Source organism: Sander vitreus, chromosome 18 (assembly GCF_031162955.1).
Source record: "Sander vitreus isolate 19-12246 chromosome 18, sanVit1, whole genome shotgun sequence".
NCBI lineage: Eukaryota > Metazoa > Chordata > Actinopteri > Perciformes > Percidae > Sander > Sander vitreus.
The window spans coordinates 7,961,853-7,983,441 of NC_135872.1; the positions used below are offsets into that span (position 1 = coordinate 7,961,853).

Here is a 21,589-nt window from a genome sequence, read left to right on the forward strand (position 1 = left end):
AGGTTTAAGGTAGCACGAGTGCTCTCCATGATGTTATTTGATTAAAAGCAGGAGATAATTCATGAATCAGCATGAATGTATTCTTTGGAGCGGTTAGACCACTGGACAACATGAATCCTGACACAGAAAGATAAAGGTTTATTTTACATTTGTTTTAAATGAGTTAAACATGTATGTGTCTACTTGTAGATAATTTACTTGTCATAAGAAATAAAGCAGAATGAGATGTTTCTCAGGGTTTAAGACTACACCAAACCATAAAAACAGACTGTATGGGTGCACAAGAGTAGAAACCTGAGTGCAAAAAGAAAATGAATTGCCAACTTCAAGTTGTGAAATTCTGTGGTTGGAGCTTCTCTGATGTAGATATTTGATAGTTCTCTTAGATATTAAACTACATTTTAAGAGAAAAATAATAATAAGCAGATTAATCATTGATGAACATGATCATTACAGTTGTAACATGTTATTATTCACTTACTTGTATCCGTTGCATCTCCGTGCAGCAGCAGGTTACGTCCTTCTGTTGAGGCGACACTAAGGTGACAGAAGACAACCAACAAGTTCCATCCAATCAGCGCTGTTCGTGAGAATTCGAGTGACTCCTATTGGCTCCTCAGATAAGACTCACTACCATTAATGCTCTGATGACTGTACTGAGGTGGAGCATTTAAACAGACAGACGGTATAGGCTCAGTGAGGATTTTTCTCCTAATCAATCTAATCCTCTGGACATCAATCTACTGGATCAACACAGTAAACCAATTAGCTGTGTAAGTATTTGTGTGATACTTTTTTTGCAATGACTTTTCTTCTTTCTTGACAATGTGACAAAGACAGTTATGCACACACAAGAAGTAGACGTGAATAATGATATTTTACTTAAGTAAAAGTAACAATACTAAAATGCAAACTACTCAATTACAAGTAAAGTCCTGCATTCAAAACATTTCTTAAGTAGAAATAAGTATCAACAGCAAATACATTACATACATTATAGTATTAATATATATATATATAAATGGAAACACACAAGTATCTCAAAATTAAAATGCTTCAGTGCAGCACTTAAGTAGCCTAAATGTTCTTATTCAGACTTAAAAGCTGTGTATAATCTCTTACCAGAAACATGGAATGTCATATCTGCCCTCCTGGCACACTGACCGTGGACTCTATCTAGGTCACCTGTGCACCATGCTGAGCTGCACACTGGTCAGTGCACACCGGGCTAATCTGACCTACTGGCCAGCTGCCTTTGATGGATTACAGTAGTTTAAAGAAAGCAAACAGATGTTAATTTCACTAAAACCACAACGACAACATCCTTACAGATAGTTTGGATAATGATGTGTTGGGTTACTCAAAAAAAGACTAACAAATATGTAAATGTAATTTATATTAGTACATGATTGATTGTTTAAAGAGTATGGAGCACAAAACTGTTGATGCATTCACATAAAAACTAGACAGGGCTTCAGGTCATACATTATGCAATACAGTATACTGACTTACAATGACAGACAGCCATTAACTAAAGAACACAGTGAAGTTGAGAAAAATGGGTTTGAAGTTTAAAGGCTACTTACCAAAGTGTGTAACAGACATAAAAATGTCAATTTAGTGCCTTTATAGGCAAAAAAAGAAATTGTCAGATAAAATCAAATACTATTGTCTGTTTGGACAACCCAAAGGGCATCGTGTGTTTGTGTGTGTGTGTGTGTGTGTGTGTGTGTGTGTGTGTGTGTGTGTGTGTGTGTGTGTGTGTGTGTGTGTGTGTGTGTGTGTGTGTTGATTCCAGCATGGCAGAGGCTTTCTACTCCAAGGTAGTTAAATACCAACCACTCCTAAACACCATCTCAGAGCTAGGCTATAGGTGCAGACTACTCATTTTCATATTTGGCACATACACTGGTTGGTAGTAAGAGGGCTGCAACAACTTGGGATGGTCAAAAAGAGGGCTGAACAGCTTGCAAAGCTGTGCCAGATCTGCTATTATGGCAGCCGCAACATATGGCAGAGACATTGCTACTTATACCCTTAAGAACTGAGTATTGTGCTTATTACGTGATACTGTGAAGACCTGCTGCCTGCCACTGGCCCATGAGTTTGCGTATGTATTGTACTGCATCTGTAATATTTATGTCCCTACCATTTTTCTTCATGTGAACATAAATAAATGGTTTGTGTGTGTGTGTGTGTGTGTGTGTGTGTGTGTGTGTGTGTGTGTGTGTGTGTGTGTGTGTGTGTGTGTGTGTGTGTGAGTGTGTGAATCAAAATAGATTTTCCCTTAACTTGCAGGGTGCAGTTACTGTAGTGTGGTTTTTACCTGTTTATAATAGCAAAATGTACATGTTTTTATAAAAACAGATCCATTTCTATGGTATAATATATCTTTTATATGGTAAAACAGAAAAAAAAAAGTCAGACTCTGGCTCTGTAGTGCAGTACACAGTTAGACTGTAAGTTCATTACATGATCACTAGATGTCAGCAATGTCTTGGCAGGAAACCTGATCTGGACCTCTATATTTTCTTGTGTCTCCTGATTAGTGATTGTGACCATATGAAGTGCACATATAGACACCTGACTGTTAATTTGCCATTGCTGACGGAAAAGGTAGATAAAATCAAGCTAATTTGGATGGATGGGTTTTCTGTGTTACAAACTGCACAGCCTCTGTGTGACATTTATTATTATAAAGTTATAAAGTGAGTGAAATATTAGACAACCTTTATGCGATCCTAATGTTGTGAGATTTGAATTGGAAACTATAACTCATTGAAAAGCTGTCTTTATTTCATTTAAAAATGAGAAACAATATGGTTCATATCTTACTAAAATGTTTTAAACTAACATGTTTATTAAATCAAGTCAGTATAAATCAGTCAGTGTGGACAGGCACGGTGAAATGTCCGTTTCTCAGCAACACAGTGCTTTAATAGAGCCACTGGTAGTTCTTCCTGCTAGTTTCAAATGACACATACAACTGCAGCCTAACTGATGATGACCACATTAGACTTTTCTATAGGGCAATACAAACAGACATTGAGCCAACTTAAACATATAAATGATCTAAAAACAGCTGAGTCTGAGTTTATCACTCTTACATATTTCTATCAGATGAATAAGCAAAGAACGTAAGTAGCCTAAGTAAATAAGCAAGCTGGCAAGAAGTGAGGATAAAGTAACGTGCATAAATATAAATAGGGACATGTGCAATTAAGCAAGACAGTATAAGTGTGCATGCTTAATCAGCAACAAACAGGCAAGTTGTGATCTATTTCTGTAAACTAAAATTACATGTGATGTCCGCAGACTTTTGACACAAGTGTGATGTGTCAGCTGTATGAGGGTGAGGTGGCCATTCATACCTTTACATTCAGCCAAGTAGCTGTACCCTCTGACCACCATGCGTCATTGCCAGACAGCGAGCCGTTAGGTGCTGACTCAGCTGACTTGCAAAAGGAATTTCACCGCAAACATTTTAAAAGTAGAAGTATTTGAGCTCCTGAGTATCATCAACACCAGCAGAGCAGCATCACCGCCACCTCCACCGGGGGTTCGTCCTCTGATGCTCCGGCTCCGTCCGCCCGCTGGTCCGCACTGCTGCTGCTGGCATCGGGGCGCAGGGAGGAGGGGGAGGAAGAGCGGGGAGAGAGAGAGAGTGTGTGTGTGTGTGTGTGTGTGTGTGTGTGTGTGTGTGTGTGTGTGGGGGGGGTGGTAGGCATAGGGGGTAGGTAGGTGGGAGAGGAGAGCAAAAGAGAAGAGGAGGGGGGGGGGGGCTCGGCGGGGCTGCCCTATATGGCTGTGGATGAGCTGTATGCTAATATCGGCTTGAGAGGCACAGCATCGCATTTCTGCCGGCAGTCAGTGGTGGCTTCCAGAGTCTGTGCAGGCTCCTTCACAGCCATGGCTGAGGGCGGAGAAGGGGAAGACGAGATCCAGTTCTTGAGAACTGTAAGTAAAGATAATTTCATGGGTGCGTGCTGAGCCGTTTCATAGCTTGCACTTCGGTTTCCTTTCGCCAATTAACGCCTTCAGAGGCGACAGACAGCACATCAATTAAGTAAATCACCGATCCAATTGGGATTATTGTGGAAGTTTTGGAAAGAAAAAACATCGTCAGTGGTTCATTTTGACTTTGCTTGTGCACGAATGATTTTTTTTTTTTTTGGGGGGGGGAGTTGCTGCAGGTTGCATGCTGCACCCTGCGGGCACGGCGCACCTGTCGACAGGACTCTAGATGTGGGGAATCTCAATGAGACTCCCGTCTGCTGGTGCCCCCCTTATCATTTTCCACCCTTCATTGCTTTCTGATCGGTGTTGTTTTTTCTCGAGAAGGCATTGTGCAAAAACATTTATTTTCTTCTATTCGGCTATTTCTTTCTTTTTATGGATGTATTCTCCTCCCAGGGGAGAAGAGTTTCCATAAGTTGTGCTCACACGCAAGCCACCTCCTGCTGATTACTATTTTAGTTTGACGCAGATTGCTTACGTTGTCTCTATGTGGTTATGCACAGCAGTTATCCTTGTAAATGATATGACAGCTTGTATGTTGGTGTGGTGGAAATATCTGTCGCGCACGTATTCTTCTCTAGCCTCATGAAGATTTGTGACCCAGGTGTTGCATGGAGAACAATGATTCTCATTTATTCAGCATGCCCAGCTGGTATAGCCTACCTGGTTTCATACCATATCATTCTGCATTTATTTTGTTGGCCTATCCTTGTGTTGAATCGTGGGTTTGAATCGTCAGATATCCTGTAATTGGTATAATTTGTAGTGTTATTGAAAACCTTGAACCAGGACCCCTCATGTATCTGGGCCCCCACTTTCAGTTGCCATGGATTTATAAAACACAACTGTCCTTTATGTCATAGCAGTTTGTTTTTACTTTGTTGGAAAAGGAGGTTGCTTGTCAACAATTGAACTTTTCAGTGGAGTGCTAAACCCAAAATCCAATAGGCATGTTCCAAAAAGTGAGGAAAAGGTATACATCTCAAGTTCCCAAATTTGTTTTTACTTTTATTTTTTGGTTGGAATCTGTTGCTGTCTAAATAGGCTAATATATTTATCAAGATTTTGTATTACAAGGACTTTACCGGTGGTTTTCCATGTTTTAGCCCATTTCCTAATCACTACATTTCCATCACAAGTAACCGTTCCGCAAACAATGCTGCTGTGATTTAGTTATGTGGATTAACAGTATTTGCTCAGGCAACCATTGGCTTCAGTTCATTTCTGTACGATATGAAAAACCTAGCCAATCAGAATCGTCATGGGCGGCGCTAAACTCCGCTGTAAAAATAGTCGCGCGAGAGAAAACTCAGATTGGATAGATAGTCTAGCTAGCTGTCTCAATCTGAGGAGCAGTCAACAATAGTCCTCATTAATCTACAGAATTTAACATTCCAACACAAAGAAAGCGGAAGGATACAGAAAACACATGCATCCGGCGTTATTTCCTGCGGCACCGGAGCAATCGCGGAAGTGGAACGTCAAGGAAATAGAGTATGGGCTACATAACTCACTTTGACAGCGCGCTAATAGATTGCCGCACAGAGAGGTTGGGGGACTTTTGAGCAGTAGCAGCAGAGGCCAAGATATTCTGACTTTTAATTCCTAGTAATTAGTTCCTGGATCCTACATTTCCTATAATGCAATTTAATATATTCTTTTCTCTCAAAACACTACACTACCATTTTTTCATTTATAAAATGTGGCCCTCAAAGGAACTAAAACATGCAAACATGCTGGTGTGGTCCTTTTTAAGTGACGTTCTCTTTGTTCTGGTTTTACATAGGATGCCCATTTGGCTGAAACAGTGCACTCAAATCTCTAATGGCTTTGAGATGTTGATATACATAGTATATTATTAATCTATATGTAATCCCTGTGAAGGCTTGGCTGGTTGTTAATGGCAGGCAGGGCCCTGCAGTTAACAGATCCTATTTGTGATGCTAGTTATACGCTGACCCATGCCTCTCAGATCTACTGTCACAATGGCATCCTGGTTATCTCATGACAACAGCGGTTTGAGAAGGGGGGTTCCCCTGAGCTCCACATAGCCTTGTTATCAAACCTTAGTGGTGTGAGAAACATGCCCTCACAGGAAGCCCTAAAAAAAGTGTTAATTGAAATACAATACAAATACAAGCTGTTGAACATTATGGCATAAGCCTTTTTACAAATGGCCTGTCTTTCGCTCAATTGATTGCATTTGTAGCGTTGTTTTTGTTTCAGTTTTGGAAATCCTCCAAGTCAGATATTTATTTAAGAAATAAAATTGCAAAGTCTTCTGTGATTGGACATGACTGTCAGGTGTTGATGGAAGTCCAGACATTGTGATTTAATTTCAGCATGGACATCAGCCAGTCTCACCTTGCTGTTGATGTGTAACATTGGGAAAGCTGGCAGCGATGAGAGCTTCTCTGTCTAAGGAAACTGAGGAAAATGTTAGACCACTGCAGTCCTATCTGTAACTTTATAGACCCTGAAGCTGATAATGGAGATACTAAAGTTTAAATTAATGACAAAACAACTCACAGTGCATTGAAATCCTTTGCTTAACTGATTAGAAATTACTTTTCTTGGACAGTTCTTTAACTCTCCAGAGATACATATTTTAATGGAAAAATGGCATACTACACATGCAGATGATAACAAAATAGTATTTACTAGTTGGTTTGGTGGTTACCTTAAAGCTTTAGCACGTAACTTTTTGATATTAATAAACGTCCGTTACATTCAAGCCATTGCCAAATGAGTTGCTACAAAGCTAATGAAGACTATCAGCTCCACACAACTCTCTCTGTATTTCTCAGTATGACTATGTTCAGAAGATTGTGGCATCCGGTGACTTTACGGCGCAGAAGCTCAAGTGAAGATAATTACCTTTTCTAAAGAGTCCATCATGTTTTTTTAATCCTGGCTGCCAGCTGCTGGCATAACTAGAGTAGCTATATTTCAGTTTGAATTTCGTCACGCCACTTATATAACATCTACCACAAGGTCTTATAAAGCTAACAATGGTGTCCGATTTCAATTTAATGCATTTTTGTGAATTCCAGAGGAATTCTAAGAGGAGGCTGGCTTGCTCTCATTGAAAGAGCGCCATCCAGCCGCAGGCTCTATCAATGAGACTCGCGGACAAGAGGCGTTTACTTCCCCAATCGTTTGTTTAAATAACTCAACACATTATAATTACACACATTATAAGATTAACTGGAACCTGTGGTAAGAGATTGCTGGCATAACAAGCTCGCTGACCGCGCTCTCACTCACACACACCGGCCATTTAGCAGGAAGAGGGGGAGCTGCAGGCCCTGGAGCTCTGTCAGGGCAGCGGCGTTTGGTAGTCCATTAACCCAAAAAACGGTGACTTTGCGCAGGTATGGAATGCCGTAGGGCTGCCAGCCGTGACGGAGCTCCATCTACCTCACAGCAGGCCGGGGTCTGTGAAGGAAGGCAGGCCGGTGGCGAGGCAGCAACGCAGGCAGCACCGACCGCTGAACTCCGACACACAGTCGGACAAAATTTGCAATTAGACATCAATTTTCGTAAAACGGCCCATATTTGACCTCAACACAGTTGATTTCTCGCATAAAAAAGTCTCAGAAGTGAATTTAGTGGTAAAATAGCAGATTAACAATGTATACAATTTCTGAGATCTACGCGACCTATTCAGAAGACTAAGCTGACCTCAGATCAGTGGCGTAGCCTATGTAAATGTTTGGGCATGACAAAGATAGAGACTAGAGCCAAATGAGGAGGAGCCGCAGAGTTGACGTCAACTAGGCGGCTCGTTGAAATTTGCCCGTTTTCAGAGGCAGTTTCAAATAGTGAGATTGCAGAGGAAAGAGGTATCAATGGGATTTTGAGGTTCTATGTATGTCCTAGTTACCCACTAAACTGTCATTATTCAACTATGACAAGGTAAAATGGGTTTTGCATTCAATCACCCCTTTAATTTACACAGGAGTATACAAAAATAAGCTTAGCATGTGGTTATTTCATATAGACTATTCATGAAATTATCAGAAAACATGCCATATATATCGTTATTGAGATATGAAATGACCTATCAGGATAGAAGATTCTGGCGATATCTCCCAGCCCTAATTCATTTTTTAATTTTTTAAAGGTTTAGTTAGCTAGAAAGTCGGCTTTTGTTTACTTGTGTAGTAAATTTCCACCGTTATCGTCAAACTGCGTATGTGTGCTGTGTGAGAATGGAAAGCTTGGCAGGAGCAGCTACAGTTACTAAGTGGGGTTAAACTAAAGGTCAATCAAGGTTTTTCCTGAACTTTTTTAGAAATATGAGGTTCAATTTTAACTTAGTTTTCCAGGTGAGCTACTGTTACGTCTTTATTAAAACCAGGTGATCGGGGCTTGCAGTCCACCAGAAGCTCCTCTGGGCTTATTTGGAGTTTATGTTCTGGAAGCCTTCGGCATACCAAGGCACAGACTCTGGGGGTTTAAATTTAGCCTTTTTAAAGATGATGCTTCCACAGCACATACAGCTCTGCTCCCCTGGCACTGAACCACACCCGGGGCAGCACAAGACCAGTGACTCTTTAACACCATTTTTATAGGAATGAAGTAGCATTTAGAAATCAAATGCTTGATACCACATGGTAATATACAGTAAAACAGTGTCAAAGTGATGGACAGTGTCAATGGGCTTTCAAGTTGAACACAGCAAGTGTCTACAAATCTACAAATGTATGAATGTGGTGCAACTTGGTAGATTTCTGGTGTGCTCGGCACGTTGTGTTTGTTGAAAATCTTTGCTTAAGGGTTTACTACTGAAGGGTAGCCTACGTCCAGTTATTGTGTAATGCATGCAGGTGGCTGGAGAAGATTGGAGTTTAGGTTTTGGATCTTAAACCAAAGGATGAAGAGTGTAAACTTATGTTCTGATGAATGTTGTGATGATGGCAAGATTTGGTTGAGTTTCTCTGATGAAATTGGTGTGAAAGAGTTGTCAAAGTATGTATGACAAGAGTGGAGTCAAGTGTCCGTCAAAATGAGGAGGGGGGAAATGCAAACCTTACAGGAGACCTATCTTAATATTACCACAACGATATTCCAAATAAGTTAAAATAGTTTCTATGGCAATATCTTTTTACCTCTGCCAAGGAGGTTATGTTTGTCTGTCAGCAGGATTACGGAAAATATTCATAAAACTTGGTGGAAGGATGTAGCATGGGCCAATGAATAAATGTTTGGAGCGGATCTGAATCACAGGCTGGATGATGATGATAATAATAATAATAATAATAATAATAATAATAATAATAATAATAATAATAATAAATAATAATGACTTTATTCAGGACACAAATGGAAGGTCCATAGTGCAATAAAAAAGGACATTTACAAAAATATAGCAATAAATATGTAGTACAGTTTATATAAATTAATCAAAAGGTCAACAACCTTCACCTGTAATATACAAACAGGAGCACCAATGTCTCCACAGTCTAGATGTATACCTGACAGAGCTAAAATCAATGTGGGCTAAAGCTTGTATAATTTTGTTGTCTGAGACTGACATTCTACACATATATCGATAAATAAGATTTCTTATTTAGGCAGAACAGGTAGGCACACCAACACTAACATACATTTGGCTAGCACTACACCATCTTGGTTGTTTTAGAAGCAGGATACACAAACTATCTTTCACTTTCATTAACAATGCAAGATCTGGCATTTGGCATTGGCGGAGGTCCGTGCTCTTCAAGTGCCCTTTTAGAAATTATTTTCTTCAATTTCTTTCTGCAGATGTGAGTAATTGATTGTCTGGAAGCAGCGTGTGATGAAATATGACACTGAGTTGAAACTGGTTAACTCAAACACACTGCAATAATGTAAAAAAAAAGTATAAAAATAAAACCAAAGAGGGCCTTATGGTTTGATAATGATAATCTACAGAATCTCTGAGAATCATGTGCATAGTTATGTTAATAGCATATGCTAAAAATGTACAATACCTTACCCTGCAAATGTAGGGGATGAATGAATAATGCGTTTGATTTTTAAGTGAAAACTGGTTCCTTTCTCATACTATTTTTAAGTTTTAACCATATTTTATGATGTTTTTTTGTTGCCTAAATTAGTAATGTTTAGTTTCCACCAGATACTATTTTTATGAAAAAAAACACATTGTTGAAATAAAATAATCTCAACATATCATAACTGTTCTTGGGCTTTTGATCATGTCACTACTTTCATCAGCAGGACAGAGTTGTCATGGAAGTTTATATGTTTATTTTTTTGGGTAGGCCTACTTGAGGATTTCTCGTCCACATTGGCTTAAAACTTTAACGTTAAACTTAATTATTTCCCCTGAAAACAGCAACTGACGAAACAATCTCACCTCAAAAGGTCATTTCAGTAGCTGTTCTGGGGCTTTGATTATATCCCAAGATTCAATAACGTTAAGTTTTTGGTGAAAATGTTTTTGGTGAAACTGCAATAATGTAAAAACAGATTACAAAAATATCTCCCAAAACCTATTACAATTGTTTCATATCAACAAGTCTGAGGAGAAGCTATACGAAAGAATAAATGTGAGCTTATAGCTTCTCCTGATTGTTGGAAATTGAGCCCAGATATCTCAACTGTGCTACACAACCTGGAATAATGGAAAGTAAGAAGCACTATGGACTCGTAATTTCTCTGTGCAAAGAAAATCTATACCGTCTCAAAGTCATCATTCCAGCACAGTAGGCCTATGCAGCATTTACTATATTGCACTAGTTGATGCCCTTGCAAAGTTTGCCTGTTCATTGAGAGTTGGAAAGTGAGACGGAGAGAGAGGCACCTCAGGTGAACCTCCCTCAGATTGATTTAAATTGAATAGGAAGGATTTCCTCTGTATTGATTGAGCAGGCTACGATGGCAAAGCTACAGTGTGTTCTTTGGCAGCTCCGGCTGAAGGACAGCGAGCCTGCTGCCACCCCCAACCAAGATGCTTTTAATGTGTTAATGAGATGTGAGGGGTTTGACTGGGGGCAGCTCTGTTTAGTTAAATAACACTTATTATTGACTTATTGATCACTTAAGAATGGACTATTTGTTAAATATTTAATGCAGGATGAACTCCTTTTTTTTGAGTTGCATTAAAATGTATGGAGTTGTTTGAAGATTTGTAAAAACTAGTTTCAGAAGAAGATTAAGAACTAAACTAATTAACTGCAGAATAATCTATTGGCTTGTAATGTTAAGGATATACTTAGGGTGCCTACTATTACATTATGTTTCTACTTCTACTAAAATGTAAATTTAAAAAAATGTAATTAGCTAACATTATATATACCTCGTTTTGAATATTGGCTCTAAATGCAAATGTCATTCCATACTGTGTGCATCAAGTTTTACACCATAATCCAAAATACAAATTAATTTAACTGGTATTCCAGTTTCAGCAGGAGCAACAGTGCAGTATGTTGTTGTGGTGGTCCAGGTTGAGTTAGCAGTAGAATCTAGGAGTAGCAGCAGCCTGAATGGACTCTCAACCCAAATAATTATAATAATTAATTTTTTTTTTTTTGCTGGTGTTGAAGTGGACGGGGCTCAGTTGGAAAAAGGTGACATCACTTACTTCTGTGCACCAATCAGCAACATTAGAATCAGAATCTGATGACAGTTGGTGGTTTAGTCACAAATCCACACTGTCCTAAAAAAGCAAATATGAATCCTACCTATTCAAGAAAAAAAAAAACTTTGACAGTTGCTTATTTAGTCATGAATATTTAGTGTTATAGAGAAATACTTAAACCTGCAATAACTGATCCTTTTGCCACTTTGGGGCAGCGAAAATCATCAAGTCGATATGGTGAACTTGTTAGACAACAGTTGCTTATTTACATATTCAGCAGTTACGGAGCAACATTAGCATTCAGTTGGAGTCGTGTTTGTGTCCACCTGATAAATGTAATATTAGTATGTTCACTCTCTCTAGCTCTGCCTCTGGTCTCCACCAACTACCGAGGGCAATATCGGTCTCTTTTGCTGCTAAATGCTCCACTATGTTCACCAGCTAGTCGTAACTTTGTCTGTTCTTTGTTTGGTGCTTAGTAGGTTGTATACAGTGGGCTTTTAGAGCTTTTTTGCTGAAGCTGCCTGCTGTGGTAAAAAACAATGCTATAAGATTCAAGATTTTTATTTGCCATTTGTGCATACACCAAACAGTCCAGGCACATAGGAAATATTGTGCAGGGTCTGTGAGTCAAGTAAAAAAAGTTAAGGGCAAAGAAAAAGCACACCGACTAAATTAGAAAAAAGATTATACAAGGTAAATGAAATAAAATAAGGCAACAAACTTAGACACTATACAAAGTGCACAAAATATAATAAATTATGAATACTGTGTATGAATACTACTGTAAACAAGAAGCTTGTAAACATACTATACCAAAAAGAAAGAAAAAAACAGACTGTTAGAGTAGAAGTAATAAATATAAACAGGTTATAAAACACTTTCCTAAGGGTAGTGTGTCTGTGACAACTATGGGGGATATTGCATTTGTCAAGAGAATAAATATTGCCGTCATAGAAACCGTCACGAGAAAAAAGAGCCGTCAGAGTCAACCACAACATTCAAGTTGTGAGCCGGACAGCTAAACAATAGGCTGAAACTATGACATGGTTTTCACGTCATCATTTGATACATAGTTTTCATAAGAATATCAATTATAGGCACTTTAAGATTTCAAGTTTTTTTAAGGGGCTTTAACTTAGCTGAGCATGAAAGCTCTTGTACAGGAAGCCTTGCAACACAGTCACCGAAGAGCTCTGCTGGTGCAGTTGGTTGCTAGCCTTGCTTAAGGGCACCACAAATTAATGGCAATCGCTGCTTAGAAATGATCCATTGTTTAAATTACTGATGCCATTTAAATTATTTTTTGACAAGACGGGATTTTCACTTTCAGAAAACATGATTCTGTGTCACTTTGCTAATAATTCAATCATCTTTGTTTTTTTTCAGTAAGCCCACCAACATCTTAGAAACACCATTTTCTATTTGCTGGGTGCATTCAACCATGACAGCCGCTGTCTAGAGCCGACATCTTGTAGCTTGATGGATCGGAAAAAAGGTTTCCAGCCCTTGTAAGGGAGGGAGGTTTACCTTGTCACAGACTGCCGCTGATGTACTACGAAACACTTTAATGCTCATTGAATGTATATCTTGTCACGTCCCCTTATTGACCCATAGCTATCCGGTGTGTCTGAGGAATCAAAGTCTGACCCCTGTGTAAAATTTATTCCGGAAAGAAAAGTACTCACCTTTTCATGTTGCTGATGGAGGGTAAAAAGATCTGTCGGCCTGGGTCATGAGCTGAGAGCTTAGGGGGAGAAAAGAAGGCTTAAGTTTGCTTCATGTGAATGTTTTCACCTCACCTGATCTGCACTTCTTTTTTCACCGCGGCACTTCTTTTTTCACCTCAAAGCCAGACACACAGTCTTCTATCTACCTCTTCACACCCCACTACATCTCGCCTGTGTCCGCTCTGTCTCATCAGACAGGATGATGGACTTTAGAGAGGCTCCAGCTTCGTCCCTGACCGGAGGACCCCCATTTCTCAGCGCTTCTGCTGAGGTAGACACATCAGCCTTGCGTGCATGGGGGCCCTCTATTATTTAAAGCAATATGCGTACAGACTAAGCCAAAAAAATCCAATTTGTTATAGGAACACCTTATAAATCTCAAACTCTGTGATCCATGGCAGTGTACTGCGGGGCAAAACATGCTTGACTGCGGAATTTTATTTCATTTTTTAATACAGAGCTCAAATGTGCAGTGCATAATTCATTTTGATGATGTCGTCTCAGACACGCACACACACTTATATGCACAACAACACACATTATGCATGCGCGTATGTCTGCACATAACGTGTGACAGGGATGTCATAATGTAAATGCATCTTCAGTGACAAATCTCTGTGTGTAAATCCTGAGGTCAGAAATAATATGTAGTCTTTTGGTGAGAGCAATATCCTGCAAAAGAACCTACTGATTGTGGCATCTCTGAACAAGACTGCTTAGGTCCTCTGTTCTAATGTTTCTCTATCTGAGAGGTCCATAATGTGTCTCATCTGCATTCAGGAAAAACACACATTCATGTCATTATCTGTAATAAGTATGAGTGCTATGTAAAGCAGTTAATATGAAATGGTCTAAATCTTGACATTTTCCTGCTAGCACACACTGCGGCTCCACATTGACTTCCTTCTGTTTGTACTGTGGAGCTGAATGGCTGTTTGGTTAAGGGACTTGATCTCATTCATTGAAACATCTTATGAATCAGTTGCGTATGACAAAAAGCAGTCTGGCTTTTGTAGAAAATGACTGGAAATGCAGCCCACTCCGAGTGGAACTGCTACTGCTGCTTAAACACAGAACTGAGTAGATGAACTGGTGTTATGCATCAGAGTGCCGTGAAAGGACATTATCTCTCTTTCTGTTGCCTACTCTTGCTCCATCTTCATTTGTCTCTTTCTCCAAAGACATCAATATTTGAGCCAAATGAATGGCTAACTTGCAAAGTTTTTCTCCCAGCCTTCCACGTCTACCAACACTGATCTTACTCACTAATTATAATATATATATATAATATAATAATAGTGACGTGTAGGCTTTTATTTTTAATGCCTTATATTAGACTTCCCTTCATATAAATAGTAATTACTTTTTGTCAAGAAAAAACCTATAAGGTCAGCTGTCTCCATGGCATTTATTCATGTACTGTACTACATAAACTGAACCCTGCTATTTCTTGACCGACTAACTGGAACAAATACTATTTATGACATTGACAAAGACTTGGAAGTTACATGAATGTTAGTCTTGCTTTGCCAGACCCTCCTCCAAAGCACGCTGGAGAGAGTCTGGCTCCTCCACATAGCATTCAGGGATGGAAGGAAAGCGTGCTCAGGTTTATTGGCATTTCTTTAAACCAATCAGAATCATCTTGGGCGGAGCTAAGCACCGCAGAAAAGCAGCAGTGTTGCTGCAAAATGGGCTCGGAAGGAACTTGTTTTGGTGGAACGTGTTCGTTTAAAAGTTGTTTTAGTCATGCAACAGAAAACTCAGATTGGACAGATAGTCTAGCTAGCTGTCTGGATTTACCCTGCAGAGATCTGAGAGGTTAACCATAGTCCTCATAAATCGACCAGAGTTTAAAATGCCAAAACAAAGGAAGCCCAAGGCAATGGATATTCGGCCTAAATGAGTGAAATCCGGCGGATTTTCCGGCGGCAACGGAGCAATCCCGGAAGTGGAACGTCAAGGATATAGACTACATGAATGTTGACTCAATGTCCACTGTCTGTCACTCAAAGATAAGGAGTACTATCATTAAGGATCTATTAAACCACTTAATGAATCCTGCAGTCAAATAGCTTGGTAGACCTGAATGGTTAGTCTTGTACGTACCTTGTTTTTAAACAGATTTGTACATAATTGGAACATTTGTTTTACCTCAGAGATAATTGAGCTGATCTTAATTATGGAGCCAGTCAGACACCATCACCACATTTACCCAGCCTATTAATAGAGATCTGTTGCATCCCTGTTTCTGTTTGAGCCAACTGTATTGACTAACTGATCTGATTAAATAGACGGAGTAGTGACCGACTGGGGCAGAACCTGCTAGAGTATCGCTTTCCCATGAACCAGATATACAGTGTCTCTTTGGCTGTAAAAAATATCACTGTCAAGCTAAAATGTAGCAAGCAATTTTTTCAGTCCTCCTCCATCTCTCCTCCTCTTGTTTACATCTTCATCTTTTTCTGTTTTGGCTTCAAGTCCTATTTTCCCCTGTCATTGCACTTTGTCTGGTTCTCCGCTGCCTTTAATCATTTTTTCACACTCTCATCACTATTTCTTCCATTTCCTACAGCTCTAGGAAGTTAAATTTAGCCTACTGTAAGGTGGTGAATAACAACTTGGTTATCTATAGTCAGGTGCTTGTGGTTGACAGATCACTCATTAGTGCAGAGCTCTGTGCTAGCTGTGATACTAAGTTTATGTCACAATTTTTGGATACAGGCTCTAACAGAAACTAGCATTTTAATCTCACTTAAAATATGGTGCTCATATAGGCACCAATGACAGCCTTTATCTGGCTTATCAGGTTGTAGTTTTCACACATCTACACTGTATCTATTTTTCTCTCCATGGTGTGAGCTAAGCTTCACTAAAAACATGTAGCTCAACCTGCACTTAGCACCCTGCCTGACATTTACGAGAAACACGACTCCTGAGCAGTCAGAGCAATTTAGACAGACTATACACTGAGACAGTGTGAGCAAGGAGACCAAACGTGCTGGGATTTTCTTAATTCCCTGCAGTGTTTAACCCCCAATCTGCCTTTTTTTCCTACTCAGTGTGCCTGTTGATCTTCACTGAGCATGTGCAAAGCATGCATGTCAAAATAGCAGCGCTGAGGGATTGAACAGATTCACATTTTCTCAAGTTCACATTGGTGGCAGCAGCGGGTGAGTTGTGGGAGTTTATTTGGCACGCCAGAGCATCTGTAGCTCTCGGGTTTCGGCTGGTGGATGCATCGGGCGGCGCACACACACACACACACACAGATACACCTGTCGCTGTCTGTTAAGGAAACACTGGCTGCTTAGTAAACGAAGAAGAAAAAGAAGACGAAGAAATAAAATAATAAGAGCAAGAGAAGAGTGGGAAACGTTTAGGGTCTGTTGAAGACAAGTGCCAGTGGCTCTAAACCAGAGTGACACTCTTTTGTTTGATCGGGTGGAGAATTGTCGGACCTGCAGGATCTAAAGGGATATCGAAGTGATGATGGGTAGGGTCGGGTTGGGAGAGGGCAGGGTCAAATTCCCGCTCTACACTTGGAAGCTGGGTAAAGCAGCCACCCAACCTCCTCCTGCTGCAGGCCAGGGCCCTATACATAGTACTGATGCTGCTCTTTAGCTGTCTAGCAGATGGTCCCACTGCTGCTGCGAGGATCACTTTGCCTCAGATTCGCCAGATTCTCTGGCTTGGGATCAAGTCAGGGGTACAGAGAGAGGCAGAAAGTGTCTTAAAGTGTCTCGGCTGTGGGTACACATGGTTATTTCATTAGTTGTTGAGATCGGATCATAGCGATTGGATTTTAACGAGAGAACGCCACTATGTACAGTATCCTTTCTTGGCATTAAACCCTCCCATACACACTAGGTATGTACAGTATGTTGGCATTATCATCCATTCTGCTCTTTTTCCTACTGCCTCACACTTCTCAGATGACTGGGTAGCTTTTTGATCCTAGTGCAACTCTGACCACTTCTGGTTCTGAAGTGTTCTGAAACTGCACTTTAAAGTGAGAAAAAATGTTTTTGCACTTACAATTCAAGTTTGTATTGTTGCCTGGCTTTCAGTGTAGCATTTTAGTGATCTTATAATATTATATAAGGATTTTCCATACTAACAAATAAAAATGTCATATAATTGGTCCCATGTGCACTAAAAATCACCTGTTAGCAGTTTTATAAGCCTTAAAAAAGGCATGCTACATACACACATAGTTATGGCATATTCCACTAATAGTGCCAGGTCCTGGTGGGTTCATAAGGCCACCACAATTACAAACATCTGAAAAGAAAGAGGTGTATTTACTTGATTTTAAAGAGGTGACAAGTCTTCCTTCATCCCGTGGCCATATTGAGTTTCCCTATCTGTAGCCTGAAACAACAAGCTGTGCTTCCTCCATCACACAACTACCGGGAAAGCTGCAGCAGTGACTCGGAGCCAACATTGATGCTTTCTGCTATCAGTAATCACCTCCTTGAAGCCCATAGTTGGGTCTTGGGGTATTTCAAAATGCTGCTGGTATGGACTGCTGTGCCAGCTCGGCCCCTCAATCCACTTCACTGTGACATTTAACTCTACTGTGCTTCACTTTGTTCATTAAAAGTGCTTGAAGATAGACTTTTTATTGCCCTGCAACACAAACTGACCAAAGTATATCTTTAGAAGGTTGTTGGTAAATCCCCAAGACTTGAATAATTTGCCTTTTTATTGGTTCAGCTCTAATTAGCTTCTGTACTAATTGGACCACTAATCATTTGTTTATTAGTCAATTTCAGTCACATTGTTCTATTTAAGCAGCGTTTCTGTGGAATTGATCACATCTCTAAAGCAGGAATTACTTGATCTGTACATAATTGTGATTTTGTTCATCATATTTTACCATTAGTAAAGAAACAAATTTTTTAATTTGTAGTGCAAGATTTTACAAGAACAGCGTCATACTGCTTGGTTAATAAATTCAAAGTGTGTAATTGTTCAGGTAGACGATAGTACAGTCAGAACCTTTTTGATTGCAAACACCTCCTATATAAACCAGAGAAGAATTTGTGATGCACCACCAACATATAATGTGAACATCTCACTTTAGGGTTAGGGCCTCCTACAATGTCTGTTTGAACTTTTACATCTGCTGAAAGAGATGAACAATCTCGACGAAAAGTCTCTATTCCTAAAAAAATATTCTGGATTTTGCAAAGACAACTTTTCTCTTTGTTTCTATTTGATTTCCATCTGTACAACAGTGTTAAAAGTTAAAAACTGTTTTTCATTTATTGTTGGATACAAGAGACGTAGTCAATGCTTTCTTATGCAGGAATAACGGTATAATGAGGTGCATTCAAGAAACTGTAAAAGCGGGCGCCCAGATAGCTCAGTTGGTAGCGCGGGCGCTCAGATAGCTCAGTTGGTAGAGCGGGCACTCATATATAGAGGTTTACACCTTGATGCAGTGGGCCCGGGTTTGACTCTGACTTGCAGCCCTTTGCTGCATGTCATTCCCCCTCTCTCTCTCCTTTCATGTCTTCAGCTGTCCTATCACAATAAAGGCCTAAAAATGCCCAAAAAATAATCTTTAAAAAAAAAAAGCCTCTTAAATTATTTTCTTTACACAATAGTCTGGCCATGCAAGGAGACTTATAGCTTCCCGATCGCACTAAACCTTCTAGTTTTGGGTCCAGAGTGCCATTGTTTGTTACCATTGAATATTGTCAGGGTCTGTTATCATGCCTCCTGTGTCTGTGGGTGCTGTACAGCCTGTATCTAAATCTATTGAGCTAATACTGCTGTGAAGGAGGTGGGAGCCAGAACCATGGCAACCATCAGCTCAGATTAGTGTGGGACGTGAGCTGGCAGGAGTCTCTCACACACACACACACACACACACACACACACACACACACACACACACACACACACACACAAATACAGTACACAAACAAATCAATATGTGTGTGTGTTGCCAAATGGAGCCAGACCTTCTCGACCCTGACAGATACAGATGTTCATTTATTGGTTGCACTGATTGAATCGAGGGTTTCCTCTCCCACAGAGATAGCAAAGGCTGCGTAACAGGTTTAGAAACGGTATTACTCGACGCTGCTTTGCTGTTGCTGCTATTGATGATTAGTTTCTGTTCTTTTCTCTTCTGCTGCTGAAATGGTTGTCCGTTTGAATTTGACAATATATTTCCTTTTTATCGGATTTCCTCGACAGTTTAATTACATTTAAAATGCCCTTTGCATGGGGTTACCTTGTTGCTCTGCATGTCGTATTTTACGTCACAAATGTATATGGGAATACGTTTCACCTATTCTTGTCCCTACAGTTTTTTGGATCAGCCTCCACCCCATACCACAAAATGGTTTCTTTTATGCCGCTTTTGATGTGAAAGCTTTACGAGCAGCAGTAGTAACCTCCATATGTCAGAGGTGCATATCTGAGTGTCAGTTTGAAAACCTTACAGTATATTTTGATTCCGAGTGAGGGTGGCATGAGAAGCAACAAAGCTGAGCCAATATAGATTATTTTCTTCTTGTCCCGTCTTGTTTATTTTATTTGGATAGGTCATTGTCAAAAAATGTTTGGCTTTAACGCTCCTCTCTCTCCTCTGGCAGGATGACGAGGTGGTGCTCCAGTGTGTGGCCAACATCCAGAAGGAGCATCGCAAGTTCTGCTTGGCCGTTGAAGGACTGGGAAACCGTGTGTGTTACCTGGAATCCACATCTGAAGCTAAGGTGAGGATGTGCTTTGTTTTGTGCTGTAGATATTATGAAGACACACATGGAAAGTCAGTGGCAGTTTGGCATGAAGCAGGCAGCCATAAAAGCTACAAAGTATATGATTGACCTTTTAAGTTGAGGTAGTACTCTGGATACCTTTGCTTCCTAAAATACATTGGCTGAAAACTAGTTCTAACCATCATCTTTCAAGCTAATAATTCATAGATTTTTCTTTCTTTTAATTTTCTGTGTGTTAGTGCAGGGATTCCCAACCTTATTTATCTTTTTTAACCCCACAGCCCTATAATGCCTCTTTTCCACGGCATGGTTCGGCTCCGCTCGACTAACCGTTGGTATCAGTACTTTTCTCTACTTTGTTTGGAAGTAGATACTCCCTCAGTGTGGGCGGGATTCTCAGCTGGATGCCATAACCATGGCGACGTAGCGTGAAACTGAACAAACTGCCGTGACATCATCTTCAACACAACACTCGCTGAATCCTTTCATCGGCAACAATGTCTACACTTCATCAGTTGTACGCCTCAGTGTACTCTATAGTTTTGCAGGCTGCCATTTTTTAAAATCTGTGTTGAGTGAATAAAACAAATTACGGTCGCTATTGATGGTATTTTTGCTATATAAAAATGGCGGCCTTGTGCAGGAATATGCACGAATAGAGGAGCTTCAGTAAGCTTTCTTTGACACCACCCATCAAATGTGTTTTGATTATGGAGCCAGTCAGACACCAACATTTTGAAGTGGATGTTATTCAACACTATTAAATATTAAGTTACTATAATTATGTTTATACATGTTCAATATTTAGGTCGGTTTAGTAAGGTTGCATTTGTACTATTATCATTTGGAGTGGCAGAAACTGGACGTTTCAACCATTTATCCATCACGTTTAGCTAAATATTTAAACTGTTTACTTTAAGCTAACTGTTTATTCTTGCTTTTAGCTATCTATTTAAACTGTTTATCCTTACTTTTATCTTACTATTTCAACAATTTAAACTGTTTATTCTTACTTTTAGCTATTGATTCAAACTGTTTATCCATCACGTTAAGCTAACTATTTTAACTTCTTTGCCCATTAGCAAAGTTTAACTAGTTAACAGGCTCTTGATAGCAACATGTAGTGTTCAGGTGTTACAGGACTCAATGTGGATATATATTTCTAAATTGTCATTTTATTTTCAAATTAGTTGAGCTGTTTTCACAATCTTTCCATGTATCCCCTGGCAACAGCAGAGATATCCCATGGGGTTCAAGCGGACACCCAGCAGGTTGATAGAGGAAAAGCTGCTTTCTTGATGAAATGACAAAATTAGGATTTACAAAATCTAATATCCAGCAGAGACACTCCTGAAATGTAATTAACTGAGTGCAGCTTACTCAGCTTCCTGAAATTGGCCCAGATATCAATATTCAGACATTTAATTTTTTGAAAACTAGGCATGTTGTCTCATTCATTGTTTAATCCAAATGTAGATGGGTTTCCTTAACCTGGACGTTAATTCTGATTTAAG

At 39.7% G+C, this 21,589-nt stretch overlaps 1 protein-coding gene across 1 annotated transcript in view; it reads left to right on the top strand.

The window, feature by feature from the left end:
- The first annotated feature begins 3,801 nt into the window (after positions 1 to 3,801).
- Positions 3,802 to 21,589, top strand: part of ryr3 (ryanodine receptor 3) — a 128,455-nt gene continuing 110,667 nt past the window's right edge. Inside the window, exons 1-2 of the mRNA XM_078275395.1 lie at positions 3,802 to 3,957; positions 19,953 to 20,072. Coding sequence (XP_078131521.1) covers positions 3,802 to 3,957; positions 19,953 to 20,072 — 276 coding nt within the window. The remainder of the gene's footprint in view (positions 3,958 to 19,952; positions 20,073 to 21,589) is intronic.